Below are 22,809 nucleotides of genomic sequence, written 5' to 3' on the forward strand. Positions count from 1 at the left end.
GAAAAATCGTGTATTATTGAATCTGTGATAAGTTAAGTGGTTCAAAAAATATCGATGCGAAAAAGCCAAAACGAAAATAATGAACGGATTTTTCACGGTGTAAAATACATCCCTGGATTAATTGACAACGCGAACTTGAGAGAAACAATATCAACAAAAAACATATGTTTTGCTTTCAAGCCTCACAATACATTAAGCGCCGTTTTCACAAAAGTTAAAACACCAATACAAAAAGAACAACAACATGACGTGGTATACGAAATCAGCTGCAAAGGGAGTGATAAAGAGAAATGTGATCGCATATACATTGGAACTACGAAGAGAACACTGGAGACAAGAATTGGAGAGCACAAAACGGACATAGATAAACGAAAAGAAAGAACAGCATCATCACAACACATAGTAAGCACTGGGCATACAGCTGATTTTGAAAACTGCAGAATACTTGACAAAGAGAAAAGAGAGAGAAAAAACGAATGACAATTGAAAGCTTAAGAATACAACAAAATATAATACGAACAATGAACTTAAAAGAAGATACGGACAACATAAGTTCTGCTTACAGTGTTGCAATCCTATAAGTGGAAATGTTTATGGTGCTGTAAAGAGTACAAAGTTATAATGTGTTTTTATTTAATATCCTCAATTGTAAATACTTTTTTTTTGTGGTTTAATATCCGCTTACAAATACTACCGTAGTATTGTAGTCACGGTTGCCACAGTTGTACTTCATAAATTTTCTGTAGATAAATATAAATACATTTTTGACAAAATTTTCTTACAAAACTTTGACAAAATTTTCTATAGAAATAAAATTTTGACAAATATTTCTATACAAATAAAATTTTGACAAAATTTACTATAGAAATTAAATTTTTCTAAAAAAATTTGTTCAAAATTTACTATAGAAATAAAACTTTGACAAAATTTCCAATAGAAATAAAATTTTGACAAAATTTTCAATAGAAATAAAATTTTAACAAAATTTACTATAGAAATAAAATTTTGACAATTTAGAAAAATTTTTATAGAAATAAAAGTTTACCAAAGTACAATTTTAACAAAAATTCTCCAAAATAAAAATTTTCACATTTTCTGTAGAAATAAAATTTTGACAAAACTTTCTGGAGAAATAAAATTTTGTCAAAACTTTCTGAAGAAATAAATTTTTGCATAAAATAATATTTTTGTGTCAAGTTTCGACCGTGATTGTAATGGTTATTTTAATACGCGATCGATAACTTATTATCTAGAAAGTGTTCGTGTGGAAGCGTAATATAGAAACACACGCTTTTTTCGACTAAAACATTCTTGAAATTAATAAAATCGTATTTTTGACTATGGCTTTTACAAAATCGAGATTTTTACCCGCATTAACTTGCCTGCTTTTCCGAATTTGTAAAATACTATTAGCAAATAAGTTTGTTAAAGGCTTTTCAAAATATTAAAATATTTGGTGAAAATTACTGTACCATAAGTCTGATATCAGCTCAAAAATGTATTTCAATTAAAATTTTTTTTTGATTCAATTAAATTTTTAATTGAATATTTTTTAAAACTCAATTAAGATTTTAATTGAAAAAATTTTCGAGAATTTTTTTCCGTTGCACTGAATGTGCATCACTTCTTATAGTGTGATCCAAATTCAGTATTTTTAGCAATTTTTTTGATATTTTTCGAAATAAATAGTTTTTATAATTTTTAATGCATTCTAACCCTTATCTGAAACGATTAACTTCAAATGTTTTCAAAAATTCGCAATTTTTGTAGAATGGATTTAGCATTTTTATACCCTGCGACACACTGTGGAACAGGGTATTATACGTTAGTGCATATGCACCCAGAAGGAGACGAGATAGACACATGGTGTCTTTGGCAAACATGCTCAGCGTGGGCTCCTGAGTCGATATAGTCATGTCCGTCTGTCCGTCTGTCCGTGAACACATTTTTGTAATCAAAGTCTAGGTCGTAGGTTTAGTCCAATCGACTTCAAATTTGGCACGTATGTGTTTTGGCTCAGAATAGAACCCTATTGATTTTGGAAGAAATCGGTTCAGATTTAGATGTAGCTCCCATACACAGAAAAAACTGAAACAAAATAAAAATCAATTATTGGCATAATTGAATGAAAAAATTATATCAAATACGATTTTTATTAAGTCAAACATGAAAATAATTGGTTGAATGAAAAACTGGCAAAAACATCAAAATTCACTGGTAATTGAATTCACAACACATCAATTACTATGTTCAATTGGACCAAGTATAAAAGTTATTGATTCAAGTATAATGCGTAATTGCCTGATAAAACTGTTTATGACGTTGCTACGTAACGAAAAATAAATTAATACAAACAATAAAATGTCATTTATTGTTATTATTAAGAATCTTCTTAAGAAAATGGTCGAATTTACCCGCAAATAAACCGTGGTATCGGTACCGCGATTCGAAATGTTAACATTTACAACATTTTTGGCGCACCATATTGTATTTTTATCGCAGGTAAGTACCTTTATCTAAATACCAGTTTTTTTGGTCAAGCGCGCTTTTTGGAAACTACACTGAAAGAATTCTCTTCGTAAAAATGAACATTTTCATTGTGAGTCTAACCTGTGACGTGTTGGTAGCCTGTTAAATACGTCGTTTATAATGAATATTCTGTATTTTTCTACCAAACATGTACTTCGCTGTATTTTCAATTATATATTTTCAGAATTTCTTTTTTATAATCAAATGCATAATTTTTTTTTTCAGAGTGTATTTGTATAATTTTCTTAAATTAATATAGATTATATAATACAAAGATTGTATTGATTAACATCGTAATAAACACAATTACGATAGTAATTGTATAGGTTACAAAATTCTATAAACATTGTACTCAGTTCAATTACGACTGTAATTGAAAACAATATATACTTCAAATACTAATGTATTTGGATTGAGTACTATGTCATTTGAATATTTTGACAAATTCCAATTACATTTATACTCAACGCAAATATTACTTCATTTGAAAATAGTTTTATGACAACCTTACAATTTGGGTAATTGGATTTACAATTTTCGTCATAAGCTGAAAATCAAATACAAAAATAATTGAATTCACAATTTTTGTATTTGATTCAATTATTCCCTTTTTTCTGTGTATATATCTTTCGCCCGATTTGGACTAATATGGTCCTCAAAGCCAGAGTTTTACCCCAATTTGGTTGAAATTTTGCACTAGGAGTAAAATTAGTAGTGTAGTCAAGTGTGCCAAATTTTATTGAAATCGGTTCAGATTTAGATATAGCTCTCATATATATCGTTCGCCCGATTTGGACTAATATGGTCCTCAAAGCCAGAGTTTTTACCCCAATTTGGTTGAAATTTTGCACTAGGAGTACAATTAGTAGTGTAGTCAAGTGTGCCAAATTTTATTGAACTCGGTTCAGATTTAGATATAGCTCTCATATATATCGTTCGCCCGATTTACACTCATATGACCACAGAGGCCAATTTTTTGCTCCGATATAGTTGAAATTTTGCACAGGGAGTTTAGCATTGTAGTTATGCGTGCCAAATTTGGTTGAAATCGGTTCAGATTTAGATATAGCTCCCATATATATGTTTTTCTGATTTCGACAAAAATGGTCAAAATACCAACATTTTCCTTGTAAAATCGCCTCTGCTTAGTCGAAAAGTTGTAAACCTGACTGTAATTTTCCTTAACTTCAAATACATATATATATCGAGCGATAAATCATAAATAAACTGTTGTGAAGTTTCCTTAAAATTGATTCAGATTTAAATCTTTCCCATATTTTTTTTTACTAACATTGCGTTTCACCCTAGTGCATTAGCCAACTTAAATTTTGAGTCTATAGATTTTGTAGAAGTGTATCAAATTCTGTCCAGATCGAGTGATATTTAAATGTATGTATTTGGGACAAACCTTTATATGTAGCCCCCAATACATTTGACGGATGTGATATGGAATCAAAAATTTAGATCTACAAAGTGGTGCAGGGTATAATATAGTCGGCCCCGTCCGACTTTAGACTTTCCTTACTTGTTTTATACAAAATTTAAATAGTTTGTACCATTTTATTAATCCTTCCTTTGTTTTTAACATATTTGAAACAAAAAAGTTAAAATTATCCATTAAAAATAGGAAAGCTGCGAGTTATAAAAAATTGAACTTCCTTTGTATTTAAAATAAAGAACATTTTTGGGAGGACATTTTTGGAAGTGCTTTTAAAGCTGTGCCTTTAAAACAACTTCCAATTTTTTTTGGTGGAATGTTACTACCTCGTGCTGTATTGTTTAAATTTTTATATTGATTTTACATCTACATATCTTACAACTATCTTGGTACAAAATTTAACCAAAAACCATTTTTTGGTAGTAATTGTATACTTTTAGGATCAATTTCCATGGGAAGACATGTTTTTGGTGATGCCTCCAAACGATAATCACGCAACAGATAATAGAGGAAAGCTTTCACCTCTAACAAAGCAAAACGATTTCCTAGAAATATAATTTTAAAAAATGTCAATACTGACGTCTTTGAAAATATGTATATTTCCCAACTTACCTATACAATTTCTTGGTCCCAAACCAAAAGGCAAATAAGAGCCGGATATGATTTTCGACTTATTTTCTGCATTAAAGCGCTCCGGATTTAAAACTTCAGGATTTTCATAATACTTTGGATCTCGATGTATAGCACACATCGCAATGCGTACCACTTCACCTTTCTTTATAGCAATACGTTCTCCCGAATCAGGGACAATATAGTCGTAGTCCTTAGTGCATGTTCGATCTGTTACCAATGTTACCGGCCATTTTCGAACAACCTCAGAGACTACCATATCCATGTAGGTCATCTTATGCAGAATTTCATAAGTAACTGAGGCTCCTTGCAATTGTTCATCGACTTTATTGATCTCTTGAAATAATTTTTCCTGGACCTCAGGATATTCCATAAGCTCATGAGCGGCAAAACTCATCACACCCGAAGAAGGCTCAAATCCAGCAAAAAAGAAGAGAAAGCATTGAGCCACCACTTCAACATCGGTCCATTGACGATAATGGGTTTTCTGGGTTTCTGTTGGTATCATACCTCTAGCCTCCATTAGTAAGTTTATCATGTCAGGACGATGTATATTTTTTTCCTGACGATACTTCATGGCATCCAAAACCAAACGCATAAAATAATCGGTGAATTTTCTATCAAAAAGCTCAATTTTTAAATACTGCAATAAAAAAGAGATATGTATTTAGGTTAGGTTAGGTTAGGTTAGGCGGCAGCCCGATATATCAGGCTCACTTAGACTATTCAGTCCATTGTGATACCACATTGGTGAACTTCTTTCTCTCTTATCACTGAGTGCTGCCCGATTCCATGTTAAGCTCAATGACAAGGGACCTCCTTTTTATTGCCGAGTCCGAACGGTGGTCCACATTGCAGTGAAACCACTTAGAGAAGCTTTGAAACCCTCAGAAATGTCACTAGCATTACTGAGGTGGGATAATCCGCCGCTGAAAAACTTTTTGGTGTTCGGTCGAAGCAGGAATCGAACCCACGACCTTGTGTATGCAAGGCGGGCATGCTAACCATTGCACCACGGTGGCTCCCAAACATATATTTATTGTTTAAATTAAAGTAAATAAGTTTAGTATTGCTGTACTTAAATTTAAATTATTTTATTTAATTTATTAAAAAATAAAAAAAACTATTAAAAAACTAAAATCCTGACTAATTCCCAGGGACGATGCACAATGTTAGTAAAATAAATCGGAGTGAAACTATGGTCTCTACACAGAAGAAAATTACATGAGAATTTTTCCAATTAAAATTTTAATTGAGTTTTAAAAAATATTCAATTAGAAATTTAATCGATTCAACAAATTTTTTAATTGAAACAAAAATCAATCTCCAAAATTAATAGTATTAATTAATTTTTTAATTGGATCAACTAATTTTTCAATTGATACTATCATTTCTGATAATTAATTTCGTGATTGAATCAGAAAACAGGTATGAGTGTAAATCGGGCGAAAGATATATATGAGATTTTCTTTTCAATCTGAACCGATTTCAATCAAATTTGGCATGTATAGTAAATTTCTTCATGCACTTACCTTTGCCACCTTCGGCATAAGCATTATGAAAACCATTTTCATCTGTTGAATTGCTGTAAAATTAATGGTCTGTTTTGCTTTGGTGTAAAATTCATTGTTTTTATCCCTGAACGAATTCACCTGCAAACCAAAGGCCGTAGAAGCAATTATATCGTTGGACAATCGTGTAGTGAAATCTTTAATATCCACTTCAAAACCATCCGATTCAATAGTGGCAACTCTTTGTCTCTCCTCTCTCAAATAGCTTATGGCCACATCCACGGTCTCCAACATAAGCTGAAACATTTGACGCATTTTACTACCAGTAAAAGCAGGACTCAATGTGTTTCGCATATCTCGCCATTTATCATTTTCCATAGAAAATATTGAATTTGCCAAGAGATTATCATTATCCGGAAATGAAATCTGGCGACGGTTGACGAAATACTCGAAATCCTTAATCAAAATATGTTTTATCATTTCCGGATCTCTTATCATGAGAACGGGATCACGATTTTCAAAAGTCCCATAGGCACTAGAAGAGAAGAAGGATATTTCCCAAACACATTACTCAATTGCTTCCAAGATATTACTTTCATAGTGAACTTACATGCAATCATGTCTTTGATAAATTTCACACAAAACTTGAAATACCGATTTCTTCCTTAGCGTCAAATCTTTATTACTGCCCAAAAGAAATATGGGCTTATCATGAGGTATATTTCGTTTTTTGAAAAAATCATAATATTTCGTAGCCCAACGATAGAACAGTGCACCAAGAATACCGAACAATAACATAAATTCCAACCACATTTTATGCTTTGTTTACTTTTTTTTTCAAAATTAATTTATACTCGTATGTGCTCGTCGAACGAGCAGCGTTGGCGCACTGGTGGAATTTATTTTTATTAATAATAATTCATCGTATTTCTAAACAACCCAGAGCTAATTCACAAATTCTTTGCTATGAGAACCTCCATCGATATAAGGTTACCAAATTAGCAGTATAGGGAATAAGTATTTTACTATAAATTTCCAATAAAGTCTCATGGGTCCATCTGAGGCTATACCTAATACAAACGGATATGGACCAGATGTTTTATACATTGCGTTGACCAAATTTTATTAGGATCACATGAAGTTAAGGCCTACGAAAATTTTGCTCAAATTTTATTTCTATAGAAAATTATACCAAAATTTTATTTCTATAGTAAATTTTGTCAAAATTTTATTTCTATAGTAAATTTTGTCAAAATTTTATTTCTATAGAAAATTTTGTCAAAATTTTATTTCTACAGAAAATTTTGTCAAAATTTTATTTCTGTAGAAAATTTTGTCAAAATTTAATTTCTATAGAAAATTTTGTCAAAATTTTATTTCTATAGAAAATTTTGTCAAAATTTTATTTCTGTAGAAAATTTTGTCAAAATTTAATTTCTATAGAAAATTTTGTCAAAATTTAATTTCTATAGAAAATTTTGTCAAAATTTTATTTCTGTAGAAAATTTTGTCAAAATTTTATTTCTATAGAAAATTTTGTCAAAATTTTATTTCTATAGAAAATTTGTCAACATTTTATTTGTATAGAAAATTTTGTCAAAATTTTATTTCTATAGAAAATTTTATTTCTATAAAAAATTTTCTCAAAATTTTATTTCTATAGAAAATTTTGTCAAAATTTTATTTCTTTAGAAAATTTTGTCAAAATTTTATTTCTATAAAAAATTTTCTCAAAATTTTATTTCTATAGAAAACTTTGTCAAAATTTTATTTCTATAAAAATTTTGTCAAAATTTTATTTCTATAGAAAACTTTGTCAAAATTTTATTTCTATAGAAAATTTTGTCAAAATTTTATTTCTATAGAAAATTTTGTCAAAATTTTATTTCTATAGAAAATTTGTCAACATTTTATTTGTATAGAAAATTTTGTCAAAATTATATTTCTATAGAAAATTTTATTTCTCTAAAAAATTTTCTCAAAATTTTATTTCTATAGAAAATTTTGTCAAAATTTTATTTCTTTAGAAAATTTTGTCAAAATTTTATTTCTATAAAAAATGTTCTCAAAATTTTATTTCTATAGAAAACTTTGTCAAAATTTTATTTCTATAAAAATTTTGTCAAAATTTTATTTCTATAGAAAACTTTGTCAAAATTTTATTTCTATAGAAAATTTTGTCAAAATATTATTTCTATAGAAAATTTTGTCAAAATTTTATTTCTATAGAAAACTTTGTCAAAATTTTATTTTTATAAAAATTTTGTCAAAATTTTATTTCTATAGAAAATTTTGTCAAAATTTTATTTCTATAGAAAACTCTGTCAAAATTTTATTTCTATAAAAATTTTGTCAAAATTTTATTTCTACAGAAAACTTTGTCAAAATTTTATTTCTATAGAAAATTTTGTCAAAATTTTATTTCTATAGAAAACTTTGTCAAAATTTTATTTCTATAGAAAATTTTGTCAAAATTTTATTTCTATAGAAAATTTTGTCAAAATTTTATTTCTGTAGAAAATTTTGTCAAAATTTTATTTCTATAGAAAATTTTGTCAAAATTTTATTTCTATAGAAAATTTGTCAACATTTTATTTGTATAGAAAATTTTGTCAAAATTTTATTTCTATAGAAAATTTTATTTCTATAAAAAATTTTCTCAAAATTTTATTTCTATAGAAAATTTTGTCAAAATTTTATTTCTATAGAAAATTTTGTCAAAATTTTATTTCTATAGAAAACTCTGTCAAAATTTTATTTCTACAGAAAACTTTGTCAAAATTTTATTTCTATAGAAAATTTTGTCAAAATTTTATTTCTATAGAAAATTTTGTCAAAATTTTATTTCTATAGAAAATTTTGTCAAAATTTTATTTCTATAGAAAATTTTGTCAAAATTTTATTTCTATAGAAAATTTTGTCAAAATTTTATTTCTATAAAAAATGTTGTCAAATATTTTATTTCTATAGAAAATTTTGTCAAAATTTTATTTCTGTAGCAACTGTTGTCAAAATTTTATTATACCCTGCGCCACACTGTGGAACAGGGTATCATAAGTTAGTGCATATGTTTGCAACACCCAGAAGGAGACGAGATAGGCACATGGTGTCTTTGGCAAAAATGCTCAGGGTGGGCTCGTGAGTCGATATAGCGATGTCCGTCTGTCCGTGAACACATTTTTGTAATCTAAGTATTGGTCGCAGTTTTAGTCCAATCGACACACACACACAAATATGTGTTTTGGCGCAGAATAGATCGTTATTGATTTTGGAAGAAATCGGTTCAGATTTAGATATAGCTCCAATATATAGCTTTCGGCCGATTTACACTCATATGACCACAGAGGCCAATTTTTGCTCTGATTTAGTTGAAATTTTGCACAGGGCGTAGAATTAGTATTGTTGCTATGCGTGCCAAATTTTGTTGAAATCGGTTCAGATTTAGATATAGCTCCCATATATATGTTTTTCTGATTTCGACAAAAATGGTCAAAATACCAAGATTTTCCTTGTAAAATCGCCACTGCGTAGTCGAAAAGTTGTAAAAATGACACCAATTTTCCTAAACTTCTAATACATATATGTTATATCGAGCGATAAATTATATATAGTCGGCCCCACCCGACTTTAGACTTTTCTTACTTGTTTCTTTAGAAAATTTGTGGAGAGGAATATTTTGCAAAATCTACCAAAACATCAAGAATTCTATCAATCCTCTATAAAATAGTAAAAAATCTATCATTTTTGGTAGAATTCTACCAACTGTGGAACTGTGATCACGTACCGAATTTCTGGTGGAAACTCCAGAAATAAATATGGAGATCGGTCTATATTATGTGTTGATATGCCGCATTTGCAATATGCTACAGAAATATAAAGTCTTTTGTTAAATTTCAAGCAAATATTTGTATTTGCTTGAAAGTTAGTGTGATTTCAACAGACGGGCACGGCAATATCGACTCAGAATTCCATAACGACCAAGAACATAAAGGCCAAAAAAATACATTGCTCTAATCGTTTGGTAATTTATTTTCCCGGTAAAACAAAAATTAATTTGGAAGAAAAATAAACGAGGGTTGACTTTTATATTTCGGGATTGGAAACCTCTAGTGTTGCAATCTGCCAACTCAATCGTAAAACTTGACATTTTTGAGACTATACATAATCAGAATGTTTTGCAATACGAGCGCTAATTTGTTGTTTACATCAACTTAAATCTCGTCCAAAAAATGGAATTAAATCGTTACCATTTTCGTCCGATTATTTTTTACATTTTTCGACGTGGTTTAACTCAACAACAATGCATCAATGAACTTGATTCAAATTTTGGGGATTTTCCGGTGTTTATCGGGGATATGGCGAATTTCAACCTTAGGCATTAGTGGGACCAAAAAAACTTGTTTTCTCTGGACACCAAAAAATTTAAAATTTAATTAATAGCTTAGGCTCGTGTCGTGGTCCAAAGAAATGCTCCAAAAATACGATCGCTATGTTACGAAATAGTCTATGATATTGCGACAGGTGATGACTGTATGGGTATTTCAAGATGAGCCAATTCCACCACGAAGCACTTTTAAGCAAATGATCGCATATTTTGTCGAAAAAACTGGACATGTAGCAATCTTACCACTGGAACAATACAGAACAATCACTTCTGAGTGGCGCAAAACCATTTGTTTGCCAGTTGTCTTCAAGAAATCAGGAAAGCCAAACGCCGAAGACGGTTCACTTTACATCTCAATAACTCAAAATAAAAGAAAATTCTTTAAAATTATAAAATCCTACTCTACATCACTTGAATTCCGACTATCTGGCAACGTTTTGCCTAGTTGAATTGGGTACAAGATCTAACGATCATGTGCCTAAGTCAAGTCATACAGTATTTGTGATGTTTGCTCAAGATAGATATATGTCCGTATTTAATTAACTCACGCTTGTGAATGTGATACCTAAGGTTCACAACGCACCCATTTGTCTCGTTAGTAGTCAATAAAACGGACAAATATCAGAAAATGATTATAGTAACAGACATAAAATATTGTCAAATTGAATAATATTTATTAAAAATAATATATATTTTTTTGTGTTATTTGAGGAAATTTCATATTTTAGGAATATACGAAGTTTAGAACAGCACATAGTTTAACTAAGAACTATTTGTGCAAATTTTCAAACACTGTAAAATTGCTTTCAAACACTGTTCTAGGAAAGTCAAGCTCAATGCTTAATGGTGGACCGCCAAAAGTTTATCGATGAAAACAAACAAAAATTTTAAATTATCGTAAATATATCAACCTTTACGTCGGTATATTTATGAATATTTACGAATATTCGGGTATGATAAATCTCTGGGTAAAGTGGGTGCTGAGAATAGAGGAACAATGGGGATACCGGAACAGACATGACTTGGACACTTGCCCACGCGTGACATGAATGAAGCTTCTTTGGGTGGGTGTGGGAGTGGGAGTGGGGTCGTGTGGTAGTTTATTATTAATAATGCGGTAAAGACAGTATTGAAGCGCTGCATAGTGGGGCAAAATCGCAAAAAATGGAGATTAATTAAACTACTTATCCCATTTTAAAAATTCTTTCACTATTATAAAGCTACATTATCACTGAGTGACATAGGCTACACATCTTTTGGAAAAGTGGGCGGTGCCACTCCCACTATTAAAAATAGCTCTAGCGGCCATAGTAGCGGACCGACTGTCGTGAAACTTTCCCAATTTTGTACTGTTAATCTGGTAATAATCATTGGCTATACATGATTGTGATTGGGCGTGACACCTCCCAATCATTACCACTGTTGTCCTGCTAATAGATCGTGGCTATACTTGGTTATAATTGGGCGTGGCACCGCCCATTCAAACTTGGAACGGATATATCTCATGAACTATCAGGGGTATTAATATGGGATTTGGTATATATGTTGATCGTACATTATGAGTTACATCCAATGTGGAATAGGGCGGTGCCACGCCCCCTTTTAAAAAAATGTTCTGGCTCAGTCGAATTTTTTGTTTTTTTTTTTTGGAAAAAATTAATACAATTTTCACATAGAAATTAATTTATTTGTATTATTATAACGTTGACGAAATGGGTAGTGTTGTATCATAGGTGTAACTAAATTCGGGACCCAAAGCAGATATTAAATTTGTTATAAAAATAGCTTGTTCCTTCATATCTACAAAGTAGGAAAAAAGTTTATACATAAGTTTTTATATTTCTATCGTATTATATTATAAGACATATGTTTCTGATCTGCTATTTAAAAATATATTCCCAAAGTCATCAAACTCCAATGCATTGTCCTCCCTATGTTCATCGTCGTCATCTGTTTCATGATTTGTGTCTTCTGGTGCCACGCTCGTCAAAACTGAAGACGAAACAAGTACACTGTTAGAAAAATATGTTTTTCATATGTTCCGATATTAACAAAATGTGTTTCGGGCACAATTTTTAAACACAATATATTTAAGTGCAAACATGTAATGTTCCTAAACTAACACAAAATGTTTGGAACACATATTTTAATATGTTAGAATATATTATGTTTGGGGCATGAATGTTTCATAAAAATAATATGTGTGAATGTATACATATATAAATTTACAAATTTCGAGTAAACATATATATGTTGTGATACTTTATTCAGAGAGCGACAGAGAGAGAGAGAGTTAGTATAGAGAAAGAAATAGAGATGGAAACCAGGAGGGTTGAATAAAAAGATATCAACATAACACAGCGAGAATGAAATGAGAGCAATTTCTGTGAAACCGCTTGTATGTAGTTTCGGAAAACTGTTTCATGATAAGGCCAAAAATGTAATATGCTTAAGTCTAAATATTATTTAATTTGAATATTAGAATGAGTATTCGGAATAAAGAGAATAGACATTCTGAACCAAGAGAATAGACATTTGAACAAAAAAAAACAGCATATTTGTATTACAGAAAAAGATGCGAAGAACTCAAAAATTTCGTGGAAGTGAAAATTATCTGAGGAAATGAGCACAATCTTCTTTGAGGAATTCTTCCAAGCATATACTATTTTTGGATTCAAAATGCTTCCAAACATATAATATGCTCACATAAAACAAACATATTAATGTTTCGGCAGTATCCAATAATATATGTGCTTCCTGCAAAATATGTTTGGAACATATGTTAGAGAAGCGATTTTTTTTGAGGGTGTAGATCTATCACTGATTTTGGAAGTTGGTGGATTTTTTCTTTTTTGGCAATTTTGATTTACCAGATTAACTAAGTAGGAACCTATTTAATATGTCTCGATGGCAATCCTTTCGACTACATTTGCGAGAAAAATGTTCTCTGTAGTTCTTAAAATCTTTATTTCGGGCAACCCAGGAACCCAATTACAAGTTTTACATCATTACGTCAGACGTGTTGACGTTTTCGCATTTCAATACACCACACATAACGCACAATAACAAATACTCTTATCATTAGGGCTGTTTTCTTTTTGCACTGGATACCCTAAGCAGTCACGGACTAAAAGAAACAGAGTACTTGTTTATCCAGGACATCCGTGAGCCACCGTGGTGCAATGGTTAGCATGCCCGCCTTGCATACACAAGGTCGTGGGTTCGATTTCCGCTTCGACCGAACACCAAAAAGTTTTTCAGCGGTGGATTATCCCACCTCAGTAATGCTGGTGACATTTCTGAGGGTTTCAAAGCTTCTCTAAGTGGTTTCACTGCAATGTGGAACGCCGTTCGGACTCGGCTGTAAAAAGGAGGTCCCTTGTCATTGAGCTTAACATGGAATCGGGCAGCACTCAGTGATAAGAGAAAAGTTCACCAATGTGGTATCACAATGGACTGAATAGTCTAAGTGAGCCTGATACATCGGGCTGCCACACCCTTACAAAAAATCGCTTCTGTAACATATACTCCCAAACATATTTTGCTTCAAGCATATAGATTTTTGGGTATTGCCCAAACATTTATATGTTTGATCTCTACCAATATATAATATGTTTGAAAGCATATTGGTCTAAACAATATATGTTTGGGTAGTCTAAGTTCCAAACATTTTGTATTTGTGCATCCAAATTCAATAATGTTGTCTTCCAAAAAACAATATGTTATTATGTGACCATATAATATGTTTGGAAGCATTTTGCACCCAAAAATATTATATGCTTAAAAAAATTCTCCCAAACAATATTGTGCTCAAAATTTTATTTATTTATTTATATATTTACAATCATAATGAATTATGAAAATAAACAGGTAATATAGGTGTTAACAACGCCTATCTATCGAACTATTCCACTTACCTATACAATTTCTTGGACCCAAACCAAAAGGTAAATAAGTTGCACTATCTATATTTGATTTTTGATCCAGACTAAATCGTTCTGGATCAAATTTCTCAGGATTTTCATAATACTTGGGATCCCAGTGTAGACCAGCCATTGAAAAACGTATATAGTCACCTTTTTTGATTTCAATATGTTCGCCAGTTTCTTCAGATATATATTCGTAATCCTTATTACAAGTCCGATCTGCAGCCAAAGCAACAGGCCATTTTCTCAAAACCTCAGATACCACCATATCCATATAGGTCATTTTATTTAGTATTTCATAGGTTACCGAATTCCCCTGCAACTCTTTATCGACTTCGTCAATTTCTTGATAAAGTTTTTCTTGTACCGCAGGATTTTCCATTAGCTCATGGGCTGCAAAATTCATTACGGTCGAAGATGTATCAAATCCAGCAGCAAAAAATATAAAACATTGGGCTACAGTTTCTATATCGGACCATTGGCGAAAATGGGATTTATGAGCCACCTCATGTGTAATCATGCCTCTGGCTTCCATTAGCAAATTAATCATATCAGGACGGTATATTTGATTCTCTTGGCGATATTTCATTGCATCCAAAACCAAATGCATGAAGTAGTCCGTATAGGCTTTATCGAAAAATTCAATGTTAAGTAACTGTATTCAGAAAATAAAAGAACATTCCAATTGTATACGAAATTAATTTAAAACAAGTAAGGAAAGTCTAAAGTCGGGCGGGGCCGACTATATTATACCCTGCACCACTTTATAGATCGAAATTTTCGATACCATATCACATCCGTCAAATGTGTTGGGGGCTATATATAAAGGTTTGTCCCAAATACATACATTTAAATATCACTCGATCTGGACAGAAGTTGATAGACTTCTACAAAATCTATACACCCAGAAAAAAGTGACCCCTTCTTTAAGTTAAAATGAACTCATTGTGAAGAAAGTTGAACTTCGTATAGCGCCAAAGACATTTTTATTTGTTTGAACGATGTGATTTTCGTAGAAATTAGGAATAATGCATTCCATATATTAGTTAACATTTTCCTATATTTATATACCACTATACTACAGAATGAAAAAATTTAACTAATTTGAATTCATATATGGAATGATTTTATTGAAATTTTTTCATTCATTTCGACAAATCTTACACATTTGTGGTAAAACTTTTACTTCATAATTAGAACTGCTTACCTTCGTTTTTAAATACAATTTTATTTATTTCTATAAGCAATTTTATCTTCAATAAAAGACATGTTTTATTAATATATTGAATATATTTATTAAGAATCAACAGCATCGAATCTCTTTGAAATATTAGTTTATTATTCCACTATTTCCAATTTTCGTGTGATATTATCAACTGTAAAACGCACTTTTTCTTCTTCTTGTACTTTTCACTTTTAATAAGTTGCTGCCTAACGATTTTGTCCTCCTTTTACAATTTCAATACCTACAAATATAAAAAATCATAAAACATTTTTGTTGCAAAAGGTTAGCGTCACTGAATATTACCTGATAATTGAAGATTCCAAAATGAAGACAAATGAAATGGTTGTTATTCTGCTGGTGTTTTCTTTCTTTATACACTATAACGAACATTGATAGATTTATTTAAAAAAACGAAAATTTTTCTCACTAATTTAAAATAACAAATATTTTATATATTTTATTTGTTATTTATTATATTATTTTACCATATTATTGTTTAACAATCTCTCCGTATACGAAAACAACGCGATTCCAACTAAAAAAACAACCGACGCGCAAATGTATCGATTACACCCACGCGCAAACACATCGATTACGATGACAGGTCTCGATTACAGGTAGACAATAGAAATTTAGGAAAATTTCTTATATTCTAACAATTGTGTTTCCTTAAGTTTTGAAAGGATTGCATACTTCTTAGTACGAATGAACTAAAATATTTTTCTATGCCAAGTGTTGTTCGTATGTATGAAAAACTTTCTATTATAAAGGAAGTCGCAATTATCATTTTATAAGAAATTTTACTAATTTTGAGGAAACTTGGTTTTAGTTCGGTTTTTGTTTATTTTTACGAATGCTTTGTTATCGGTGAATAAAATTTTCTTTTTCAGTAGTAAATTCTTATACCCAGCGAAGAAAATAGTATGAGTAAAATTCCATGCCTTATTCTAGTTAATGAACTATTCCTAACTGCTTACAGTTTAGGATTTTTTTACTGAAACGAGTAAATTTTATTATTTTTCACAAAAATTTACCTTAATGGAAATAAAATGGATAAACTATATTGATGAAAAATTTTTCCTTTAGTTTCGAAGGCACTTTTTTCTGGGTGTAGACTCAACATTTAAGTCGGCTAATGCACTACGGTGGAACACAATGTTAGTAAAAAAATATGGGAAACATTTAAATCTGAAGCAATTTTAAGGAAACTTCGCAAAAGTTTATTTACGATTTATCGCTCGATATATATGTATTAGAAGTTTAGGAATATTAGATTCATTTTTACAACTTTTCGACTAAGCAGTGGCGAATTTACAAAGAAAATGTCGAAATCAGAAAAACATATATATGGGAGCTATATCTAAATCTGAACCGATTTCAACCAAATTTGGTACGCATAGCAACAATGCTAATTCTACTCCCTTTGCAAAATTTCAACTAAATCGGAGTTAAAAATTGGCCTCTTTGGTCATATGAGTGTAAATCGGGCGAAAGCTATATATGGGAGCTATATCTAAATCTGAACCGATTTCAACCAAATTTGGCACACATAGCGACAATGCTAATTCTACTCCCTGTGCAAAATTTCAACTAAATCGGAGTTAAAAATTGGCCTCTGTGGTCATATGAGTGTAAATCGGGCGAAAGCTATATATGGGAGATATATCTAAATCTGAACCGATTTCAACCAAATTTGGCACGCATAGCTACAATGCTAATTCTACTCCCTGAGAAAAATTTCAACTAAATCGGAGCAAAATATTGGCCTCTGTGGTCATATGAGTGTAAATCGGCCGAAAGCTATATATTGGAGCTATATCTAAATCTGAACCGATTTCAACCAAATTTGGCACGCATTGCTACAATGCTAATTCTACTCCCTGTGCAAAATTTCAACTAAATCGGAGCAAAATATTGGCCTCTCTGGTCATATGAGTGTAAATCGGCCGAAAGCTATATATTGGAGCTATATCTAAATCTGAACCGATTTCAACCAAATTTGGCACGCATAGCTACAATGCTAATTCTACTCCCTGTGCAAAATTTCAACCAAATTGGGGTAAAACTCTGGCATCTGGGACCGTATTAGTCCATATCGGGCGAAAGATATATATGGGAGCTATATCTAAATCTGAACCGATTTCAATAAAATTTCGCACACTTGACTATAGTACTAATTGTTCTTCTTGTGCAAAATTTTAAGCAAATTAGGGTAAAATTCTGGTTTCTGGGGCCATATAAGTCCATATCGGGCGAAATATATATATGGGAAATATATCTAAATCTGAACCGATTTCTTCCAAAATCAATAGGGATCTATTTTGAGCCAAAACACATACTTTTGCCAAATTTGAAGTCGATTGGACTAAAACTGCGACCTAGACTTTGATTACAAAAATGTGTTCACGGACAGACGGACATCGCTATATCGACTCAAGAGCCCATCCTGAGCATTTTTGCCAAAGACACCATGTGTCTATCTCGTCTCCTTCTGGGTGTTGCAAACATATGCACTAACTTATAATACCCTGTTCCACAGTGTGGCGCAGGGTATAAACATGTACATACGGGACTAAGATAGGTTAGTTTAGTGGCAGCCCGATATGCCAGGCTAACTTAGACTATTCAGTCCTATGTGATACCACAGTGGTGAACTTCTTTCATATCACTGAGTGCTGCCCGATTCTATGTCAACCTCATTGACGGACCTAAGTTCGGACAGGCCGTATATCTTATGTACCCTCCACCATGGATTACGTAGAAATTTATACTAAAGATTGTCATTCGGTTAGGTCAGGCTCACTTAGACTATTCAGTCCATTGTGGTGAACTTCTCTCTTATCACAGAGTGCTGACCGATTCCATGTTAAGCCGAACGGCGTTCCACATTGCAGTGAATCCACTTAGAGAAGTTTTGAAAAACTCAGAAATGTCACCAGCATTACTAAGATGGGATAAACCACCGCTGGAAAACCTTTTGATATTCGGTCGAATAAGGAATCGAACTAACGACCTTGTGTATGCAAGGCGGGCATGCTAACCATTGCATCACGGTGGCTCCCATGTTCTGAGTACGTATATCCTCAAAAATCTCAGGCTTTACGATAGAGCTGTCAGTTAACGATTACAACACTAGAGTTGCCCAATCCCTAAATATTAAAACCTCCTTCAAGAGGATACGCAAGACAAATTTGGGAATCGTTTTATTTGGGGGCTATACTTGAAAGTGTTCCGATATAACCAACCATCGGACCTACATCAATAACAACTACTTGTGCCAAGTTTCAATTCGATAACTAGCTTCGTTCGGAAGTAAGAGTGATTTCAGCAGACGGACAGACATCGCTAGATCGACTCATGGAGTCGATACTAATATTTCGATGTGTTACATATGAGAATGACAAAGTTACTAGGGAGTATAGTGATGCGCTTTACAGACTATCAGTTGTTCCGGACGGAATGTCGGTGTTTGTAAAGAATCTTACAGTGTGCCAAGTTTCAATTCGATAACTAGCTTCGTTCGGAAGTATGAGTGATTTCAGCAGACGGACAGACATCACTAGGTCGACTCATGGAGACGAGACCAATATTTCGTTGTGTTACATATGAGAATGACAAAGTTACTAGGGAGTAGAGTGAAGGAGTATAATGATGCCCTTTACAGACTATCAGTTATTCCGGACGGAATGTCGGTGTTTGTAAAGAATCTTACACTGTGTCGGATCGATACGACTTGTCGGCGATGACTAAATAATCGGTAAATGTGTTATCAATCCCATAAACATGCAGCAGTATCGATTATGCCTTCGGACTTAACTTATATTGTGCACAATATATGGGATATGTTCGACACGAGCACTGTCGTCCGGAATAACTGATAGTCTGTAAAGCGCATGAAGGGTATAATAGTATATGGTGCAGGGTACATTAAAAAGTTAAATAAATTAAATCAAATTAATAATCCCAAGATTATATATAAATTATTCTACATGTAAATAAGGTATATGATCATCTTCTAGAGCAAAAAGTTATTTTTGGGTGGGTATGTAACATGGAATATTTTTGCCGCAAAAATGTTGTGTTCTCGCCAAACATAAAATGGTTGTCGAAATCAGATACATCATGTCCTTCAAAATAACATGGTTGCGAACAACATGTTACAGGTGATCATATTCCTTCTCTGGCTGTAGAATAATATCCAAATCTTAATTAGCTAAATTATCTTACCCGAGCCAATTTCGGCATGGTCATAATAAAAAGGATTTTTAATTGTTGCAATGCTGAAAAGTTTATAGCTTTTCGAGCTTTGATATAGAATTCATTCTCCTTGTCACGAAATGAATTCACCTTTAGACCAAATGCTGTTGAAGCAATGATGTCATTAGTTAAGCGCGTAGTATAATCTCTAACATCCAACTCGAAGCCTTCAACACTGACATTTTCCTTATGCTCTCTCAAGTATTGAATGGCCTCATCGACAGTTTGCAATATCAATTGGAACATTTGTCGCATTTTACTACCGGTAAAAGCTGGACTCAAGGTACTTCTCATGTCACGCCATCTATCATTTTCCATCATAAACAAAGTATTCGATACAAGATTCTCTGGGCTTCCCACCTCCATAGTTCGACGATTGACAAAATGATCAAAGTCTTTGATTAATATATGCTTGATGAGTTCCGGTTCACGGATCAAAAGAACTGGATCACGATTGTCGAAGACGCCATAGACTCTGGAAATTAAAATATGATGTCATAGGATAACTTGTGGGTTGATTGATCTCGTCATACATGCCATTGTGCTTGTGGTATACATCGCGCGTCCCTTGGAAAATATTTTTCCTCCTTAATACTATATCTTTACCACTACCTAACAGGAAACATGGCTCGTCATAGGGAATATTGCGTTTTTTGAAAAAATCATTGTTTTTGGTGGCCCAACGATAGAAGAGCCCACCGCCTATTATGAAAAATATGAAAAATTCTATGAGCATTATTTCCAAGTTTTCCGAATTCTCTATTGATGCTTGTTAACTCAACAACGTTTATTAATTTACTACAGAGATTCGCCCAATCTCATGTTGGAGAACATTTTTAATTCAGTTTTGTATTTTGCGGACAGACAATTTCAAATCAAATAATTATTGTTTCTCTCTTAGTTAATTATACATATCATACTGTGTACTCTACATAGTGCTTTAGATGTATAGTCTATCGGTTATTTTGTTTGTTATGGCCCAAAATTTATTTGGGAGCGTAATATAATAATACATTATAAAGGGTGATTTTTTAAGAGCTATAGGGAAATTATTAAAAACAAACACATAAAATTCAGAAAAATGCATAAAAACTATTTAAATTGATAGTAGGTCCATATAATTTAATTTATGGAAGATTATTTCATGCAAATATTGACCGCGGCTCAAATGGTCCATCCGCTTAGTATAATCATGAATACAGGCTTCAATGTTGTCTTCACTGAGCCAAAAATGGGCGCGCGATGAATTTTCTTAACAGAGCACTCATCGCACCCTTCGCCACATTGTAGAACAGAGTATTATAAGTTAGTGCATATGTTTGCAACACCCAGAAGGAGACGAGATAAGACACATTGTGTATTTCGCAAAAATGCTCACGGTGGGCCCCTGAGTCGATATAGCTACTATGCCCGTCTGTCAGTGAACACATTTTTGTGATCAAAGTCTAAGTCACAGTTTTAGTCCAATCGACTTCAACTTTGGCATAAGTATGTGTTTTGGGTCAGAATAGAACCCTATTGATTTTGAAAGAAATCGGTTCAGATTTAGATATAGCTCCCATATATATCTTTCGCACTGAAGCCATAGTTTTACTTCGATTTACGAAATTTTGCACAGGGAGTCAAATCAACATTCTTACTATGCATGTCGAATTTGGTTGAGATCGGTTCAGATGTAGATATAACTCCCGTATATATTATTTACACTCTTATACTCACAGAGGCTATAGTTTCACTCCGATTTACATGCAATTTTGCGGATGTATTAAAATTAACATTCTTACTACGCATGCCGAATTTGGTTGAAATCGGTTCAGATTTGGATATAGCTCCATATAAAGCTTTCGCCCGATTTACACTCATATGACCACAGAGGCCAATTTTTACTCCGATTTACTTGAAATTTTGCACAGGGAGTAGAATCAACATTCTAACTGTCCATGCCAAATTTGGTTGAAACCCGTTCATATGTAGATATAGCTCCCATATATATGACACAAATTTTCCTATACCTCAAATACACATCTATCGACCCATAACTCATATATGTACTTTTGCGAAATTGCATAACGATGGCGTTAGATTTAAATATTTCCCATATTTATACCCTGCGCCACACTGTGGAACAGGATGTTATTTTCTACTAATATTGTGCTCTGGCCAGGGCATTATCCGATTGAAAAATTGAGTCTAGTGATTTCGTAGAAGTCTATAAACATTTCGTCAGATTTAAATATATGTATGTATATGAGACCATAAGCCTTTGTATATAGTTCCTAAAAATTTGAAGAGTTTGAGATGTAGATTTACAAGTTGGTGCAGTTAGTCGGCCCGCCAGACTTGTTTTGATAATAAAATTAAATAATTTGCAAGCTTGTTCGTTTTTAAGATGATTAATGGTTGAGTTATAGACCAGTAACAGTGAAACAAAGCATGAAACGTGTGTCAGCTGTTTAACCTGTGTTGCCAAAAGGATAATATCTAAAAAATCACCCTTTATTAGACCTGCTTTTTTGGCACTGCACAGAAAAAATATTGTCGTGAGCAGGGCTGTGGAGCCGGAGTAGGAGTCGGAGTCTGAAGATTTTGCTGGAGTCGGAGTCGTAAAAATTTTGCTCGACTCCGACTCCGGCTAAACCAAATTTTTTAAAACACTTCACATTTTTGTAACTAAGCAAGTTTTTACGCAAATTAGTTTCCATTGCGTTATTTATTCGATCAATGTATAGCATGATTGTAAATCAAAATCAACTTCCAATTACGGCTATCTTTTTATGTTTCCTAGAATGGATCGATCCATTTTAATGCCCATATCAATTTATATGAAATATTTCGAACAATCGAAAGTATTTTTTTTTTAATTTTATTTTATGGCCATATACATATGTGGAATATTGACAGAAAATGGT

The 22,809-nt window shown here is 32.2% G+C and overlaps 1 protein-coding gene across 1 annotated transcript in view; it reads right to left on the minus strand.

The window, feature by feature from the left end:
• Positions 1-4,075: 4,075 nt before the first annotated feature.
• The window catches only part of LOC142219885 (uncharacterized), a 28,444-nt gene continuing 9,710 nt past the window's right edge, over positions 4,076-22,809 (minus strand). Inside the window, exons 7-19 of the mRNA XM_075288651.1 lie at positions 22,211-22,419; positions 20,434-20,602; positions 19,871-20,375; positions 14,410-15,073; positions 12,374-12,484; positions 12,196-12,292; positions 11,733-11,919; positions 11,434-11,629; positions 11,041-11,057; positions 6,719-6,927; positions 6,130-6,643; positions 4,580-5,240; positions 4,076-4,512 (exon numbers count right to left, since the gene is read on the minus strand). Of these exons, the coding sequence (XP_075144766.1) occupies positions 4,349-4,512; positions 4,580-5,240; positions 6,130-6,643; positions 6,719-6,927; positions 11,041-11,057; positions 11,434-11,629; positions 11,733-11,919; positions 12,196-12,292; positions 12,374-12,484; positions 14,410-15,073; positions 19,871-20,375; positions 20,434-20,602; positions 22,211-22,419 (3,703 nt within the window). The 3' untranslated portion in view covers positions 4,076-4,348. The remainder of the gene's footprint in view (positions 4,513-4,579; positions 5,241-6,129; positions 6,644-6,718; positions 6,928-11,040; positions 11,058-11,433; positions 11,630-11,732; positions 11,920-12,195; positions 12,293-12,373; positions 12,485-14,409; positions 15,074-19,870; positions 20,376-20,433; positions 20,603-22,210; positions 22,420-22,809) is intronic.

The sequence above is a fragment of the Haematobia irritans genome, chromosome 1, assembly GCF_050003625.1.
Source record: "Haematobia irritans isolate KBUSLIRL chromosome 1, ASM5000362v1, whole genome shotgun sequence".
Taxonomy (NCBI): Eukaryota; Metazoa; Arthropoda; class Insecta; order Diptera; family Muscidae; genus Haematobia; species Haematobia irritans.